Source organism: Oncorhynchus clarkii, chromosome 6, assembly GCF_045791955.1.
Source record: "Oncorhynchus clarkii lewisi isolate Uvic-CL-2024 chromosome 6, UVic_Ocla_1.0, whole genome shotgun sequence".
NCBI classification, from domain to species: domain Eukaryota; kingdom Metazoa; phylum Chordata; class Actinopteri; order Salmoniformes; family Salmonidae; genus Oncorhynchus; species Oncorhynchus clarkii.
In genome coordinates, this window is record NC_092152.1 from 73018248 (window position 1) to 73038070 (window position 19823).

The 19823-nt window shown below is 43.4% G+C and overlaps 2 protein-coding genes across 3 annotated transcripts; one reads left to right on the forward strand and one right to left on the reverse strand.

The window, feature by feature from the left end:
- The first annotated feature begins 66 nt into the window (after positions 1-66).
- On the forward strand, positions 67-6537 carry LOC139411589 (TM2 domain-containing protein 3-like). The gene is made up of 6 exons (XM_071158141.1): positions 67-210; positions 538-630; positions 754-914; positions 1057-1231; positions 4288-4363; positions 5628-6537. The coding sequence occupies exons 1-6, from the start codon at positions 105-107 to the stop codon at positions 5791-5793; spliced, it is 777 nt and encodes a 258-aa protein (XP_071014242.1). The 5' UTR covers positions 67-104; the 3' UTR covers positions 5794-6537.
- Positions 6538-9048: 2511 nt separating this feature from the next.
- Positions 9049-17820, reverse strand: LOC139411590 (la-related protein 6-like). 2 transcript variants are annotated; one of them, XM_071158142.1, is made up of 3 exons: positions 16966-17820; positions 13971-14169; positions 9049-13351 (listed from the first exon to the last, which is right to left on the reverse strand). In XM_071158142.1, exons 1-3 carry the CDS (start codon positions 17694-17696, stop codon positions 12233-12235), a joined length of 2049 nt encoding a protein of 682 aa, XP_071014243.1. In that variant the 5' UTR covers positions 17697-17820; the 3' UTR covers positions 9049-12232. The 2 variants fall into 2 exon arrangements, with proteins under 2 accessions (XP_071014243.1, XP_071014244.1); XM_071158143.1 differs by lacking the exon at positions 16966-17820 and adding an exon at positions 15398-16572 and having other exon boundaries at positions 11118-13351.
- Positions 17821-19823: the final 2003 nt, after the last annotated feature.

The window sequence follows — 19823 nt, forward strand, 5'->3', positions numbered from 1 at the left end:
TGCTCTTGAATAATCTTGACGTCAAGTAGTAAATTCATACGTCCCCTTTAAATGGGCGGGTCACAAGGATAAGAAAGGGATTGAAGTTCATTTACGTTGGCACAATGGCTACCGTCAGTCAGATTTGGCCATTTGAGAGAAGACGCTACCTAAAAGCCCATGGCATCACAACACTGTTATTTTTGGATCTATGTTTGCGATGTGTGAATGGTAAGGCTATATAACAAAACATATGCTAAAGCGGATTTGTATATACCAGGGCTAGGCATCTGTGATATATGTTTTTTCTCCCCGCGATACTAGTTAGCTGGCATAACGCGTTACATTAGCTAGCTAGTTAACAAGAGTTTATGGCAAGTATCCACACAATGGTAGTCTACAGCCAATTTACTGTATTCTGTTCCTACTGTATTTTATCTGGCAAGCTAGCTAACTAATGTACAATTGCTCCAGCAAGCTGTGTTTATTAGCTTGCTAGCTATAACAGCTAACTACATGATGCACCCTCCCCCTTATATGCCAACTACTGTCTTCCAGGGTACCTGAGCTCCCCACACGTGGGCCAGGAGCCCCCTTACAGCCGAGATGCTCAGCCAGTCATCACCAGCCCGGTGGTTCCTTCTCCATCTGGTAAAATCTCCCCAGCCTCCATCCATGGGATGTTTTTATCATGTTGACACTGACAGTGCCTCTTTGGTATGCGGTTACTGAATGAGGTCCATGGGACAACATATCTTGTGAATTATTTTGCAGCATCTCCAACTGATTCAGATGGCTATGCTGCCAACTGCCCCAGTGGGGGTCAATGCAACAGACTGCCTGCTGACTGCTTCAACTGCAGCTATCATCACAACTGTAGCTATGGCAAACCAGCGTCTTTCTCTTGCAAGGCCAAGAGAGGAGTCCACTGCACAGTGAGTTCAGTTCGCCAGTTGGACACAGATTGTTCTTGACAAAGAACAAGGAGCTACATTTGCAAAGAAAGTATGTAACTGTAGCACTTTGTCATTGTGCTGTTGATGCTTCAGAATGCTGTTTATTTTTCTCTGCTTGCAGGTGGAGTCGGGGAAGCAGCAGACCAACTTCTCCCTGTCCATCACGTGCCAGTTCTGCTGGCAGCTGGACCTGTCTCAGTACAGGTGCTCCAACTCAACCAGCTGTAGGACCGTTGCCTGTCCTCGCAAACGCTACAACGCCACCTGCAAAGTACTGGACCACGTACACTGCTTAGGTATACACTTACTGTACAGTCTGTCTGGTTCATTATTATTCAGATACATACACACCCCTCCATATGTATTTGGACAGTTATTATACACTGCTCAAAAAAATAAAGGGAACACTGAAATATTCTTATTAACTTTTTTTTTTACATAGTTGAATGTGCTGACAACAAAATCACACAAAAATGATCAATGGAAATCAAATTTATCAACCCATGGAGGTCTGGATTTGGAGTCACACTCAAAATTAAAGTGGAAAACCACACTACAGGCTGATCCAACTTTGATGTAATGTCCTTAAAACAAGTCAAAATGAGGCTCAGTAGTGTGTGTGGCCTCCACGTGCCTGTATGACCTCCCTACAACGTCTGGGCATGCTCCTGATGAGGTGGCGGATGGTCTCCTGAGGGACCTCCTCCCAGACCTGGACTAAAGCATCCGCCAACTCCTGGACAGTCTGTGGTGCAACGTGGCGTTGGTGGATGGAGCGAGACATGATGTCCCAGATGTGCTCAATTGGATTCAGGTCTGGGGAACGGGCGGGCCAGTCCATAGCATCAATGCCTTCCTCTTGCAGGAACTGCTGACACACTCCAGCCACATGAGGTCTAGCGTTGTCTTGCATTAGGAGGAACCCAGGGCCAACCGCACCAGCATATGGTCTCACAAGGAGTCTGAGGATCTCATCTCGGTACCTAATGGCAGTCAGGCTACCTCTGGCGAGCACATGGAGGGCTGTGCGGCCCCCCCAAAGAAATGCCACCCCACACCATGACTGACCCACCGCCAAACCGGTCATGCTGGAGGATGTTGCAGGCAGCAGAACGTTCTCCACGGCGTCTCCAGACTCTGTCATGTCTGTCACATGTGCTCATTGTGAACCTGCTTTCATCTGTGAAAAGCACAGGGCGCCAGTGGCGAATTTGCCAATCTTGGTGTTCTCTAGCAAATGCAAAACGTCCTGCACGGTGTTGGGCTGTAAGCACAACCCCCACCTGTGGACGTCGGGCCCTCATACCACCCTCATGGAGTCTGTTTTTTATTTTTTATTTTACCCCTTTTTCTCCCCAATTTCGTGGTATCCAATTGTTGTAGTAGCTACTATCTTGTCTCATCGCTACAACTTCCGTACGGGCTCGGGAGAGACGAAGGTTGAAAGTCATGCGTCCTCCGATACACAACCCAACCAAGCCGGACTGCTTCTTAACACAGCGCACATCCAACCCGGAAGCCAGCCGCACCAATGCGCCGGAGGAAACACTGTGCACCTAGCCACCTTGGCTAGCGTACACTGCGCCCAGCCCGCCACAGGAGTCGCTGGTGCGCGATGAGACAAGGACACCCCTACCGACCAAGCCCTCCCTAACCCGGGCGACGCTAGGCCAATTGTGCGTCGCCCCACGGACCTCCCGGTCGCGGCCGGTTACGACAGAGCCTGGGCGCGAACCCAGGGACTCTGATGGCACAGCTGGCGCTGTAGTACAGCGCATGGAGTCTGTTTCTGACCGTTTGAGCAGACACATGCACATTTGTGGCCTGCTGGAGGTCATTTTGCAGGGCTCTGGTAGTGCTCCTCCTGCTCCTCCTTGCACAAAGGCGGAGGTAGCGGTCCTGCTGCTGGGTTGTTGCCCTCCTACGGCCTCCTCCACGTCTCCTGATGTACTGGCCTGTCTCCTGGTAGCGCCTCCATGCTCTGGACACTACGCTGACGGACACAGCAAACCTTCTTGCCACAGCTCGCATTGATGTGCCATCCTGGATGAGCTGCACTACCTGAGCCACTTGTGAGGGTTGTAGACTCCGTCTCATGCTACCACTAGAGTGAAAGCACCGCCAGCATTCAGAAGTGACCAAAACATCAGCCAGGAAGCATAGGAACTGAGAAGTGGTCTGTGGTCACCACCTGTAGAACCACTCATTTATTGGGGGTGTCTTGCTAATTGCCTATAATTTCCACCTGTTTGTTGTCTATTCCATTTGCACAACTGCATGTGAAATTTATTGTCAATCAGTGTTGCTTCCTAAGTGGACAGTTTGATTTCACAGAAGTGTGATTACTTGGAGTTACATTGCGTTGTTTTAAGTGTTCCCTTTATTTTTTTGAGCAGTGCATATACTCCATTTTGGACTTGGGATCAAGTGTTTCATGAGTCAACAGTCCAGAAGTATGTCACCTTTTATTTAAGGGTCTTTTCATACATATATTTTACCATTTAGAAATGAAAGCACATTATGTATGTAGTCCCACCCATGTGAAGTAAGTATTTTGTCAAATGTTTAGTATTTGGTTCAATATTCCTTGCACGTGATGACTACATCAAGCTTGTGACTCTACAAACCCCTCGAATGCATTTGCAGTTAGTTTTGGTTGTGTTCTGGGTTATATTTTGTCAAAGTAACTGAATGATGATTTTCTTTCTGAGTAGATAAGATACTTCTAAACACAATTAATCCTGATAATGCCATTATTAAGAAAAACCATGAATGAATCATGAATAATGAGTGAGATGGCATTCAGAGGCTACAACAAAACATGCTAAACTCTCACCATTACCAATATCTGGGGAGAATAGTATTTTTGGGGGGGTATGCTCTTTGTGCCTCTAACCTTCTCACTCATCATTATTCATAATTGATTCAAGATGATCTATAATCATGTTAGCATCCACATGAATGTAGAAGTGTTCAGAAACATCTTCTATTCTGACTTACAATAAAAGTGATTCAAATGGCACAAGACATTATTCACCATTCAGTTCCTATTGGGCAAAACAAACCCCAAACGCAGTTTTTGAGTCACAAGCTTGATGTAGTTTTGGCGTGCACGGAATATGGAACCAAATTCTAAACTTTTGACTACACTATAAGTTAGTTTGTCCAAATACTTATGACTCCTTCAAATGGGGGGACTAGTTACAGGAAGTGCTTTAAGACCAATATGTATGAAAATACCCTCAAATAAAACATTCTATCTCAAATCTAAAATACTGGAGTATAGAGCCAAATGCTTCACTGTTCAAATGCATATGGAGGGGAGTATATACTGCCTGTCTTTTGTTCTCAGGTAAAAGAGTATTTCAGAAACGTTTGTACTGCAACTGGACAGGAGGGTACAAGTGGTCTACAGCACTGGCACTCAGGTAAAACTCCTGCACAAGCATACGGTCAAAACCTCTTAAGGATCTGACCCCTTTTTTCAATTTCTGCCTAAAATGATATACCCAAATCTAACTGACTGTAGCTCAGGACCTGAAACAAGGAGATGTATGATGATTGATACCATTTGAAACTAAACACTTTGAAGTTTGTGGAAGTGTGAAATGAATGTAGGAGAATATAACACATTAGATCTGGTTAAAGATAATACAAAGAAGAAAATATGCATTTTTAAAAATGTTTTTTACCAGCTTTGAAATGCAAGGCAAAGGCCATAATGTATTATTCCAGCCCAGGCACAGATTTTTCCACTAGATGGCAGCAGTGTATGTGCAAAGTTTAATACTGATCCAATGAATCATTGCATTTCTGTTCAAAATATTATATCAAGACTGCCTAATTGTTTTATTAATACATCTAAGTTCATAATTGTGCACTCTCCTCAAACAATAGTGTGGTATTATTTCACTGTAATAGCTACTGTAAATTGGACAGTGCAGTTAGATTAACAAGAATGTAAGCTTTCTACCCATATCAGATATGTCTATATCCTGGGATTTTTTTTGTTACTTACAACCTCATGCTAATCATATTAGCCTACGTTAGCTCAACCGTCACAACCGATCCCGTAGAGGATTTATTAAAGGAAGGCTGAAACAAAAAATGGTTTATCTGGTTGAAAACGGCTTATGTGGCATCGATATTAGTCAGAAACATTTATTTTGGTGCCAAAACTGACTACAAAGTGTAAATAGGACAGCATTTTAAGTCAGTATCTTACAAAACTGAGATTTGTGAGATTTACAAAATCAAGAACAACAGTGTTTTCCTTGGGTTCGGTTTAGATTTCAATTCTGTCCACACAGGACTGCTGTCTGGCACGGCTTGCAATACACAAATCATCCAGAGCACAGGTGCATGTGTGCTGCAGTGCATGCTATCCAATCGTAGCAGCAGAATCAACCTACAGCCCTGCCCATTTCTTTACAGACAGCAGAAGTACCAATAATTGACAGTCTTGGGTTGAAAGAATAAGACTTATTCATCACTCAAATCTCTTAAGGACAAAACAAGCTGTGATGATTGTACACGTTGACTTGCCACCCTTTGTCAACACCAAGAAGGTGGTCTACTGCTTACAGCCGACATTCAATATGGTGCGCCTTCCCGCTTAGATGTCCATGTCTTCTATGCTCTTCACTGTTACCAGTAGAATCCCAGTTGTTATTGTTGTGTTTCTATCTACAGCATTACACTAGGTGGATTTGGGGCTGACCGGTTCTATCTAGGCCAGTGGAGAGAGGGTCTGGGCAAGCTGTTCAGTTTCGGTGGCCTGGGCATCTGGACCCTGATTGATGTGCTGCTGATTGGAGCGGGCTATGTGGGGCCAGCCGATGGCTCCCTCTACATCTGAGACCTGTGATTGATGCCCACTCCACAGGCATGATGGTTGTAGGGTTAATACCCTCTCCATTTCAGTTTAGACTGTAAAGATCCACTCCATGGAGATGCCATCCCATTATCACACCATCTGCTTGCCCAAACTCCCACTGTCTGCAAAGACTGACTTCTTGTCCCATCTGCCACCAGTGCAGCTTCAAGGTCAGCCTTGTCAGGTCCGCCTCTAGATCATCAAGCCCAAGCATCCTTCACTGATATACTGTAATACAGGCTGCACTGAGCATCGTTTGAGTTGTTTGGTTAATGGTGATTAGAGTTGGTCAGGCTGATATGGACTGACTGGAGAATGGGAGGTAGGGACAGTTTTAAGCAGTGCTTGGAATTATATTATAACAATGGCCACCTATGGTGCTCCATGGTCATGCATAGGAGACCAGTAACCATGGCTACAGAACACAAAATGGACTTATTATTATAATACCGATAACAGAAACAAAAAGTGCTTGGAAGAAAAGCAGTGTTTCTTCCCTGTAGGTTTTGTTAAAGCATATGGCACCTGTTAAGTGTGGTGGACGGTAATGTGCATCTGTCTGCAAACCAACCAGCAAAAGAGTACTTGAACGGTTATTTTCTTTGGAGTGTAACATTGCAACATGAATGTCAGATTGCTTGGTTGAAAATGTGGTTGAGATACAGATTTGGGGAAATTACATGGTTATTATGGCTGGGGCTTATATTGTGTATTTATATTTATTGCATTGTGGATGTGCACCACAGGAGGCTGTTGAGGGGAGGACGGCTCATAGCAATGGCTGGAACGGCATTAACCTCTTTGATCTCTAGGGGCGCTATTTCATTTTTGGATAAAAAACGTTCCCGTTTTAAGCGCGATATTTTGTCACGAAAAGATGCTCGACTATGCATATTCTTGACAGTTTTTGAAAGAAAACACTCTGAAGTTTCAGAATCTGCAAAGATATTGTCTGTAAGTGCCCCAGAACTCATTCTACAGGCGAAACCAAGATGATGCATCAACCAGGAAATGATCAGAATTTCTGAAGCTCTGTTTTCCATTGTCTCCTTATATGGCTGTGATTGCGCAAGGAATGAGCCTACACTTTCTGTCGTTCCCCCAAAGTGTTAGCAGCATTGTGACGTATTTGTAGGCATATCATTGGAAGATTGACCATAAGAGACTACATTTTCCAAGTGTCCGCCTGGTGTCCCTGCGTCGAAATTGGAGCGTAAAGCCAGGTGCAATTATTTTTCCATTTGAGAGCAAGGAGAAACCAGGCTTCCACGAAGGATATATCATTGAAGAGATATGTGGAAAAACACCTTGAGGATTGATTCTAAACCACGTTTGCCATGTTTCAGTCGATATTATGGAGTTAATTTGGAAAAAAGTTCGCGTTTTGAGGGCTGAATTTTCGTTTTTTTTTTTTTTTTTTTTTTTTTTTTGGTAGCCAAATGTGATGTACAAAACGGAGCTATTTCTAATACACAAAGAATCTTTTTGGAAAAACGGAGCATCTGCTATCTAACTGAGAGTCTCCTCATTGAAAACATCAGAAGTTCTTCAAAGGTAAGTTATTTTATTTGAAGGCTTTACTTGTTTTTGTGATAGTTGCCTGCTAAATGCTAACGCTAATGCTAACGCTAATGCTAACGCTAAATGCTACGCTAGCTAGCTACTGTTACACAAATGATTGTTTTCCTATGGTTGAAAAGCATATTTTGAAAATCTGAGATGACAGTGTTGTTAACAAAAGGCTAAGCTTGAGAGCTAGCATATTTATTTCATTTCATTTGCGATTTTCATGAATAGTTAACGTTGCGTTATGGTAATGAGCTTAGGTCTATAAATAGAATCCCGGATCCGGGTTTGGTCGTCGCAACAGGTTAAACGCATGGAAACCATGTGTTTGATACTGTTCCGCTCCAGCCATTACCATGAGCCCGTCCTCCCCAACCTTCTGTGATGTGCACCAATATGCGTATGTCAGATTTCAGCATTACATGGTGTAACGGATGTGAAACGGCTAGCTAGTCAGCAGTGGTGCGCGCTAAATAGCGTTTCAATCGGTGATGTCACTTGCTCTGAGACCTTGAAGTAGTGGTTCCCCTTGCTCTACAAGGGCCGCGGCTTTTGTGGAGCGAGGGGTAACGATGCTTCGTGGGTGACTGTTGTGTGCACAGGGTCCCTGGTTCGCGCCCAGGTATGGGCGAGGGGACGGTCTAAAGTTCTACTGTTACAATGGCATTGCGCTACAGCTCTGCATGCCCAAAACACAATCTGTTCTCGTAAAGCTGTGCAGGCTTCAACTAGGTCACTAACTGGTTCAGAATGGTTTTAGTACTAGTTTTCAAAGAACTTGGACAACAGGTTTTTTTCTTCATCACTAATCGCCCAGCCCGAATGGTTATGATATGTAGCCTCCCATATCCAGAGCTTGAGTATGTGTGCTGCACAAACTGGTAACCTATATTTCTGGTGAAAATGTGTTCATGTTCTGGAGGAAGGATATTTTTTTTTTGAACACTGTAATGACAATGTTTGAGAATTGTAAATATTAAATTTGTGAAATATTATTAAACTTTGTGCCTTATTGTCTTCAGCCTGCTGTTAGTATTATAAGCATACTTGAATAAACAATCATCTGGTATTTCCATGATGATTGACCTAGACTTCACCTCTACATTCTTTCACACAGTAAAATGCCGTGCCACATCTTTGAGGCAGTGCCGTTGGATACAGAAATACAGGCCTACAGAAAGATAAGCTCACTACCGTAAACCAAGAGCTTACTGACTACTGGTTATGTGAATACATACACCATACAATTGGTGTTAGCGCTTCTCATTGGCTAATCTGCAGTAAATTTAACTAAACGCTCCCCATCCCCAGTTCCTCACTTACTGTTATGTACCACCTCCAACAGAATAGGTGTTTGGCCCATTGTTTGCGCCGAATTGACTGACCGCCACCTCTACATTTTGGCTGGCAAGGCTACCCAGTTAGAATAATAAATGCCAGTCATCCTCACTATGCCATATATCTCACTGAGCATGAATACAACCTGTAAGTAATTGTTTCATTTTGGGTTATGTATTTTTAACCAAACACTTCTCAGTTGAGGCTGACGTGTATCTCAACGAGTAGCATCTTAAAATACAACAGCAATAGAACCACCATATCACCTAGTCATTTCCGATAAAAACATATCAACAAAACTAGACTGTCCAATTGATGATACGAGACAATCAGTACTGAACAGAACAGGGTAATTCTTTAATTAAATGAAAGCAGTCTTACTGGGTTAATTGACATTTATGGAAACATTGTGAATATCATTACTCCTATGAGCACGTGAGTTCTCTTAAGTAATAGGACAGTCATGTTCAAATTCATTGAGAGTCAACAATCCTAAGTGAATCAGAACACAACTTCCATTGTGGTGAAATCCCCTATGATTAGTTTAGAATTGTTAATCGCGAGTGATGAAGACAAAAGACTATTCATTTATTCCTGTCTTATGCAAGAAACAATTAGTTTGGCATTTCACTGGATCTCCCAGCAACAGCAATAGGCTACTGGTTCCTAGGATGTTATACAGTACACTGAACAAAAATATAAATGCAACATGTAAAGTGTTGGTCCCATGTTTCATGAGCTGAAATAAAAAATCCCAGAAATGTTCCATAAGCACAAAAAGCTTGTGTCTATCAAATTTGTTTACATCCTTATTAGTGAGCATTTCTCCTTTACTAAGATAATTAATCCACCTGATAGGTGTGGCATATCAAGAAGCTACTTAAATACCATGATCATTACACAGGTGTGCCTTGTGCAGGTGACAAAAGGTCACTCTAAAATGTGAAGTTTTGTCACAGCACAATGCAACAATGTCTCAATTTTTGAAGGAGCGTGCAATTGACATGCTGACTGCAGGAATGTCCACGAGAGCTGTTGCCAGATAATTTAATGTTAATTTCCCTACCATAAGCAGTCTCCAATGTCATATTAGAGAATTTGGAAGTACGTCCAATAGGCCTCAACTGCAGACCATGTGCATAGTGTCGTGTGGGCCAGCAGTTTACTGATGTCAGCGTTGTGAACAGAGTGCCTTGTGGTGGTGGTGGGGTATGGCCGGACAACACAATTGCATCTTATCTATGGCAATTTGAATGCACAGAGATACCACGAAGAGATCCTGAGGCCCATTGTCGCACCATTCATCCGCCGCCATCACCTCATGTTTCAGCATGATAACGCAAGGATCTGTAGCTTTTAGTTAGTTTTTTTTGCACCAAAGAAAAGTGAAAGGCAAAACAGTACTGATAAACAAAAAAAAAAAACTGGTAAAAATGGTGTGCAGGTAAGGTTAGAAGCCCAAAGGGGCTTATATGAAAACCACACCAATAAGTAAAAAAATAGTTTGTTCAATCAGTTAAGCAAAGCATATGAATAATTGCACATAATATATACTCAGTAAACAAGAAAAAACATGTGATTATGTGAGTGAGGCTACATGGAGGGATTATTGGGTAGTTTGGTTCATCAGGCTGACCGGATGAGGTTTTGGCAATGTGAAGGTAAGAATTCCAGAGTATGGGACCTCTGTATCTGATAGAGAATTAACTATGTGAGGTGAAGTTTATTGCAGTGTCTTGTGTTATATAGATGGATGTCAGAATTAATCTGAAAGAATCCATTGAAGAGTTTCGGTAAACTGTGTGGTAGGTATACAATTCCTAGAAGCTGAAAATGTCAATTTCTACCATGGCATGCATACTCAGACATGTCACCCATTGAGCATGTTTGGGATGCTCTGGATTGATGTGTACAACAGCGTTTTGAAATTCCCACCAATTTCACACAGCCTTGAAGAGGATTGGGACAATATTCCACAATCAACAGCCTAATCAACTCCGCATGAGAAATGGTCACATCAGATACTGAATGGTTCTCTGATCCACACTACTTGAAAAAAATATTTAAATTGTGACCAGATGCATATCTGTATTCCCAGTCACATGATATCCATACATTAGGGCCTAATGAATTTATTTCAGTGGACTGATTTTCTTATATGAACTGGAACTGAGTAGTTCTAACTTCCAATAGTCATACAGTAATTAATAAGTTGATACATGTAGTATCTATCTTGCTAAAGCTGGATCACACATCTGATTTCATAGCATCCCAGCATGAGATACTGGATTTGTGTCAGACCTTTGTGGTTGCTAAGGAGCATTTGAAAGCAATTTCACAGTAATACCAATTCCTATGTTCCTAATCGAATGTAAATGAAAAATGTTGCCACAAGCCAAATGCAATTTGTGATTTATTTTGTACAATAAAGAAAATGCACATTACCCCAGCTCAGATGTCAAGAGTTCAAGAGCATCTCCATTTTGCACACTCAAACCTGAACATTGCATCCCCCACTACCAGCATGCTACACACTGATTAACCCGACATAGCAGGCGTAAAAGTAACACCTGAAACCAGATCCCCTATATACTGGTCTTGACAAGAAAAACAAGTGTCAGGGGAGTTTCTCTTCTACACTGTTCAACCAATCCAGTAAATGTGTAGGAGTTAAGATGGAGTGGTGTCTTGATAACGTCCAAAAGCAGAAGTCTGATCAGGCTCTTTGCATTTCCCCTGAAAAGGTTGTTGGGGACTCGGCAGAGGCTATACACTGATAGAAACAGATTCCAGCCAAGGAAGGCCCCCCATTTAATATTTTTCATTTTTTGCAGAGCTAGGAGAGTAACCCCTACTTTGGAAGCTTAAGTTAGGCATCCAGGAAAAAATATAAAAAAATTGAAGGAAAAATAAAAAAGTAGTCCATGTGATAACTGTTCAACCTTCTGGCAGGGAAAGTATGGCCACAGTTTAAGGAGCAAACTCAATAGACACTCAATGTCTCAATAGATACTCAATAGACAAAAATAGCAAAAGGCATATGGTGATATCCACGCCATGTGCCCATACCACTGTTCACACCATCCATACAAAATGAGATTTTACACATTAAGACTGACACTGGAAACTTTCCAATAAAAAAGTAAAATAGGGTTACTGAAGTAAATCTCTGCCCCGCCCCATGCTCAACACCTTAGATAGCAATGGGAGGTGACAAATACCATTACTTGTGTCAAATACAGTACTCAATTTTGAATTTAATAAACTCAAAATGTATCTTAAATATTCATAAATTAGGCATCACCATGTTTTTAAACAAAATATTGTATAAAAAGTATAACAAAGACAGGCAAATCTCCAAACAACTATTAAACAGAACAAATCTACGACCATTCAAATGTGGGGCGGGGGATGAAGAATGTCAATGTAGTGGCCAAAGGACTGGGCCAAATCTCATCGCTGTACTCAGTGTACTGCTTTAGAACTGGGGGCATAGGGGGGGGTGGGGGTCTGAGTGTCAGGTTTGGGTAGAAGCAGTCTTCTCTCCCATCTCAGCAACACCAATGGACACACCACAGTGAAAACCACGTGTTCCATCAGGCCCACGCGGTAGACGCATTACACCTGGCGGAAGCCCGTCTGCGCCCTGGATCTTTCGACCCAGCATGGGGCTCCCTACTGGGCTGCTCTCCTGGGAGGCCACCTGCCTGCGCCTCTGGACCCAAGGGCTACCGGACGGTGTTAGGCTGCTGTCTGAGGAGTAGTCAGCCCAACGTCGCCCAGCCTCAGGGCTCAGTCTGCCCTCACTGGCCAAAGGAGACTTATGGGAGTGGGGAGACTTGCGTTGGGAGCATGGGCTGGCCCGGGGGCTCGACCAGGGGCTGGTGCGTGGGGACACAGCTGGGCTCAGGTGATTGTTCTGGAAGGTGGCACCCCCTCCAGTGGGACTTAGCTTATTGACAGAGCGGGATTTGCGGGCCAGTCTGGGGGAGGTGGGGTTGCTCTCAGTCTCTGAGGAGCTACAGGCAGAGTCTTCGTGATACTGAAGCTCCCGTACCCGGCTGTTGAGTGAGTGGCTCTTCCTCATTCCTCCTACTCCCTCCTCGCGCTGACGCTGATCTTTGGGGACCTTCTTCTTGGGAGGCTTGGTGCCGATCAGGACCACCTTCAACCCCAGAGACCCTGTCCCCTCCTCGCTGCCCACAGCCTCGTTGGCTTTGACTGCAGCCTCCACCTCCTCATACTCCACGATGGCACACTCCTCAGTGCTCAGCTGTGTGTAGCGGCCACTCAGCTTCTTCAGGTCGGCTGGCAGGTCCTTGCCAAGCTTCAGCACCCTCACAGAGGCTATGGCTCCATATGTTCCAAACGCTTTCAGCAGCAGCTTCATCAGTTGTTCCTGTTGGGTAGCGCCGCCCTCACTCCCGTCGCCAGCCCCACCCTCCATCGCCACACCCAGCTCTGGCCAGCTCTGCAGCTCGCTGAGTAGTAGCATGCGGCTCGGCAGAGACTCACTGGCAAACACAGGCACTGTTGATCTGCGACGCACTTTGCGCCCCTCATCATTTAGCTCAAGTATTGTCGAGTGGCGCAGAGCATATGCAGTTGTTCGCCAGTCTCGTGTCAAGTGCTTCACCTGGGAGGAAAACAACTGTTAGAGATAATCGGAAGCGAAAGTCAGTACTTTTACAGACAGCATCCTGCATGAGAACTTCCTTTGTTTATTCATACATCCTGAAAACTAAAAAGCCTTTGTTCTGATGGCAGTATGATAACATAAGCAGCCACAGATCTAGAATGATATTATTTCTATCTAAGCAACAGCTATCAAAAGGCAAATCAAGTAACTGGCTACTACTAAGTGTTGTTTAACAGTTCCTAAATTTCAAACTTTTTGTTGGTAAATACAGCAACAAATTTGCTGTTATTGTTAGCTCCTCCTAGAACCTAAAACAATTACAGTATTCATGCAGCTGTGAACATTAGAAATTAAACCAGTAGAGGAGAAAAACAGATATTTTTCTTGGAAGTGTAAACTGAAAAAGGAAACAGCCAAAATCAATGAGCCTGTATGAGCCTCATTCACACCAGATGCTCCTGCCGCCAACTCATGTGAGAATGCACTTCCTAGCACCAACAGCTTGCCATATTGACACTAGGAACAGCTGTTGCATTCAGTTATATGAGCCCCCAGGGAATTCAATTGATATTTCAATATCAAGACACCAAACTGTCAGCAGGAGATCAAACATTACCTTCTTGAAGGACGTGAGCAGTTTGACACTGACGAAGCCCAGCTTGTTGCGTCGGACGTGTTTGAGCAGGAAGGCATCGTGTTCCAGGTTCTCATCCGACAGGTAGTACTCGATCTGGGCCACCAGCTTCTGGGTCAGCTCTGGGTCTGGGGGCTGCCAGCTCTCCTCCTCCAGCTCACCGCCACTCGTGCCAGCGCCACTGAGAAAGATAATGGATAACATGCCAGTTCACAGAGACACGGCAGGAGCTTAACCGATTTGGCAGGAGAACTGATCAAAACAGCCTCAGCCATTGCCCATGGCAACATGCTGAAAAGAGCTGCTGGAGATCTGCCATCTTGACTCTTTCCTCAGATTTCATTTTCAGATTCTTCCTGTGACAGTAGTGACAGGCTGCCTAACCACAGTGTGACCGTCACACTGCTCTCTGCCAGAACCGCAACACCACAGGGTGTCCCGCCAACATGAACAGAAATTGCTAAGACCTCTCCATCTGAAGAGTGCAGAGTCATCGCCACACTACATGCCTCCCCCACAGGGACAGGGCTATTTACCATATCAGCCAGACTTCAAAATCAAACAATGTAGTCATTTACTGCCTGCCACACCAAAACAAAGGTTTAATCAAAGCTCTATTGACAGAGGACTTTACAATTTGCACAGGTATGCCAGGCCAGCATTGCCGGCTGCAATAAGAGTGAATGTCTGAATGACATTACTGTGTCGATGAGTCATCCTCCTCACACAGCGATCCCATCCCGCAGGCTAGGCAAGACACTAGCCGAATACCCCAGACAACGTAATGATTACAGCATCCAACCCACTGTGTTAAAGTCAGGGGAAGCCCTTCAACAAAATATGTGGGCGCAACACCTCCCCCGCACACAACACCACTGTAAAGGGAGCAATTGTCATCCTCTTATTCTCTCCTGCCACAATAATAAGCTGGTCAAAGAGCATCAATGAGTAGTTCACTAGTTACAAAAGTACCATGTGAAAACTAAAAATGTTCCATGCCCCTAAACAAGTGCAACATTGTTGCAAGTGAGGAACACCGCAAGACTGACTATGATGTATCATACTAAATTGAGTGTTCGGATTTACGTTTCGTATGGTTAAGACCGGCTGGTTAAAACCTGTTACGGCTAGAGGTTCCGCTAGCGGAACATTTCGACAACATCCGGTGAAATTGCGGAGCACGAAATTCAAATGAAAAATATTTAACTTTCATAAAATCACTAGTGCAATATACCAAAATAAAACTTATTGTTAATCCAGCCACCATCTCAGATTTCAAAAAGGCTTTACGGTGAAAGCAAACCATGCGACTATCTGAGGACAGCACCCCATCATACAAACACATGACAATCATATTTCAACCCGCCATGCGCGACAACTCAGAAATACCGATATAATTCATGCCTTACCTTTGAACATCTTCTGTTGGCACTTCAAAATGTCCCATAAAGATCACAAATTGTCCTTTTGTGCGATAAATTCCATCATTATATCCCCAAAATGTTAATTTCTTTGGCGCGTTTGTTTCAGGAAAAACACTGGTTCCAACTCGCCCAACATGACTACTACCTGTAAACTTGGTCCAAACAACTTTCCTAATCCAACTTTAGGTATTTTAAAATATAAATAATCTATCAAATTTAAGACGGAATATACTGTGTTCAATAGCGGATAAAATGAAAGTGGAGCGAGTTCCAGGTCCCGCGCCCCAAACAGTCCACTTGGCCCGACACCCAGAAAGGAAAGGGCTACTTCGTCATTTCTCGAAGGAAAAACATCAACCAATTTCTAAAGACTTAACATCTAGTGGAAGCCATAGGAACTGCAACCAGATGCCTCAAATCTAGTATCCCATAGAAAACAGTTCTCAAAATAATCCTGGATGGTTTGTCCTCAGGGTTTCAGCTGCCAAATAAGTGCTGTTATACACAGACATGATTTTAATAGTTTTAGAAACTTTAGTGTTATCAATTATATGCATATCCTAGTTTATGGGCCCGAGAAACAGGCAGTTTATTTTGGGCACGCTTTTCATCCGGACGTGAAAATAGCACCCCCTAGCCCAAAGCGGTTTTAAGGCAAAAAACAAACATGGTTAGTCGACAAATCTCTAACAACCTAAAGGTTGCGTGTTAGAATTATCACGGACAACGGAGCAACTACTTACTACTGTGCTAACCCTTCCCCTTTAACCCAGTGTTTAAACGCCAGTCCTCGAGTACCCCAACAGTATACATTTGCATTGTAACCCCAGGACAAGCAGTTTTTTGGGGGGGTGGGGGGTCAGGGTCTACAACACAAATGTGTTCTCTAACCAAGCTAACGTTAGCCACAACAATGTGTACAAATATATATAAGTGTGGAATTCGTAACTTGTCACACATTTTGCAAATTGCATTTCCTAACATATCATACAAGTTGGATGGACATCCACAAATGAATACACACTCCACCATACGAAACTTAACATCTGAACCTATTTGGAGTGCCCCGGATTTACATTTACTATTGTAATGAAACAGGCAGGGAGCAGGCCTCGAACCCTCGACCCAGCGTGCTATCGACTGTGCCCCAAAAGCTTGCACGAGCGGCAGAGTCGATATTCGCACTTATAAACCCAGGGTCATTACACTATGTTACGTCTGAGTCCAGGTTGCATTGAGTCCAGGTTGAGAAAGCAGGGGGTGACGCAGGGGAATTAGAGCAATGAGTGTAAAGGTGCCATCCAAATCGGCCTCTTTTTTTACGTCAATGGGATTACAATGCCCGTCCACAGGTGGTTAGAAGCTGTCTGGCAATTACCATAACTCTTTACTGCGGAATTGAAGTTCACATTGAAATATCACGAAACGACAAAAAAGAAAGTATGTAGTATTTTAGCATACATAAGGTTCATTCCAATAACAAACAATCAAATCAGAACGTTAGAAAGGAGGATACAACAGACAGACATGCCATTACAAGACAAAACATTTACCTGGATTTATCATGTCTTCCAAATTCGTCTTCACTACAGCTGCCTCCGAGGAAATCGAGATTGTTTGAGGACACCTCCTCCTCTGGTTCCTCGTCGTCTGCCGCCTGAATAGCCACTGTTATCATCACTTGAGTCCCCATCTCCTGCAGGTGTTGATCCACAATTATTACTTCGTCGATTTCCCGTCCCGCTGACGAACCTAATGCAGATTCGATATGTTTCTGAAACTCCATGGTGGCACTCGTCATTTTACCCGAAATAAATGCGTTTTCTCCCGGTTCGTTCACTTCCTCCTCGGCTACACCAGTGGTAGTGCTTTCATGAAAGCATTTATTCCCTGTAATACAACAATTGAAGTCGCAAGAATACGGGGCACACACACCTCGACGCTTTTGACACCCACACCGGTGGATGGCCAAGGAAGCCCCGAAGATGCGCTCCACAGCTTGCCAGAGCCCCCAAATTCTACCCCACGGAGAACCCTGGGGTGGCGTGGAGCTAGCAGCTAGCGAGACGCAGCTAGGAACTGGGGAGACCGAAGGGATGGAGCGGTCTTGTAAGGTTACTTCCTGATATGTAAGAAGCGTTCTGCTTTTGAAACGCGCTCTGGGATTGGGCCATGTCATCTTTCCGCACTCATCCCCAATCCACCAGCAAACTCCAAGATGGAGCCAAGAGGGAGGGAGGAGAAAATAGAGACAACGGATAAATGCGTTTACCAATGTTTGCATTTTTGTGTATTTTTCCCTTCGTCGCTATTTCTAGTAAACAATGGCTGCTATTTCACACGTGTCCTAAATAAGGGGACGTTGAAGTGTAAATGCCACGTGCTGTTATGCAATTGGGGAAATTGCAATGCACCAATCATGAAGGCCGACCCATTTCTCAGAACCTGCAAATTGGATAATAGGCTTTTAGCATTAGACCGCAGGGGTTGTTGAGGGATTTGCTATGGGGAAGGACACAAATAAACGACACCAGAGTATATAGTGTCATGAAGCATTACTGTCAGCAGTGGCTTTCACTTTTTTACTTTATTTTAGATTGTGTATGCCTATAATAAAATAGCCCTTTGCAACAAAATTATTAACACAGTTTTGAAGATGTCAGGATTTCCATAATCCAATTCATGGTCTGTTATCTCCAAACCTTCAGTGTGCCGCGTATGACACTCGCTGACTGTTTTTAATTGTAGGAGTGTATCATATCCTACATGGACTCGTAAATCATCACCCACACCACAACTGCTACAGCATTGCTAATACAGTTGCCAGGCCTGAGATGACTTGATGTTTTCTCCACCCTGTTGGCAAGAGTTGTACAGCTGGTGGACTGACTCATACTCTGAACCACATGTCCTGCTGCAGCAGTGCTGTACCTCCCAGTGCCACAAGCCAGGAGCAGACATCAATCAGATAATGGCCCTGCAGGAAGATGTTCCAACATCCCCCTCAACAGCTTATCTGTCAGGTGTCTGCAGCAGGAAACAGCCCCAATAGAGACATGAGTTGCACCCCAAATGGCACCATATTCCATTTAAAGTGCACTACAATTAACCAGGGCCCATAGGGAATAGGCTGCCATTTGGGACACCTTTGGCAGGAGTAAGCTGATTGCTGTAAACTGAGCTGAGTTAAAATGAGTTCCCCTCTCTTGATCAGAGCAGAGCTGGTATTTCCTCTTTGTCCAGACTGAATGCAATTGTGACCACCATTCGCCTGTACTTAACATTCAACAACAAGGGTGTTAATTTGTTAATTTGTAATGCTACAAAGCATCTTACATATGTTGGTTTATTTTAAATGTACCATTTTTTTTGTATGTCTGATTTTGTCCATGTTGGACATCTGGATAGAGAAAGCTGAACAATTGCTTTATTATTCTGTTTTTACAATGTTTAATTTACCATCTACACTTTAGTTGTATTTGATATGTGTTTTTCCTGTGTCCCAATTGTGAAGAATCTGAAGGGAAGTATATCAATCAGTAGTCATTAGATTCTTGGGAACATTGTGAAACATTTTGCTTTTTGAGCTTGTGAATGTGATGCAATCTTTCACAAAATCATCTGATAGATGATTGGGCAATCCTGCCTTGAATGAAAGATGTTTGGAGTAAAGTTGAAGGAAAATATGCATGTATGTCTTTGTAAATATACATGCCCTGGTGATAATAGAGAATCCTTTGTGAGTCTGTCCTAGGTGACTGTCAGAAGGTGTGTGTTTCTCATCCATGCATACATGTACGTCAGCTATTACTGTATGTGGAACAAACTGACTCTGTGGGTCCAGGCTCCAGCACCTTTCTTTGACAGAAAATCTCTATTGTTCACAGTCTGTAAATGCTCTGTGCTGTAACCTACAGTATATAACTCACTACTGATATTGAAGGGTTTGCTTAGTTTTATCGCCAACAAAAAAATACAATGTTTCTTTCTTTTGTCTTATTCAGGATTCTATTACTCCCTAAAGGATGCTAGATCTTATGTTTTTCGATTTACAGATGAGTGCAGCATTTTACTTCTGCTCCACATCACTCCCTCATTCTGAGCCAGACAAGATATTTATAGACCTCTGTACCCCAGAGAGCTCTGACTGGCCAAGTCCCCATGCATAATATATAACGACAGACAATTTACATTGATCCCTGTGTTTTAGCAGCATGTTTTTTATTGGCAATTGTGAGATATTATATCACATTCATATAATCCACTTCATCATGCCCTTATAAAATGCCTGCAGAAGTGATTGACTGCAGAACCATAATTATATGCTTTGATGTGGGACAATTATCTCTGAAGTATACTGACCATTATTTGTTCTGTATGTGGTAAAGAAATGATTACAAAAGTGACATTG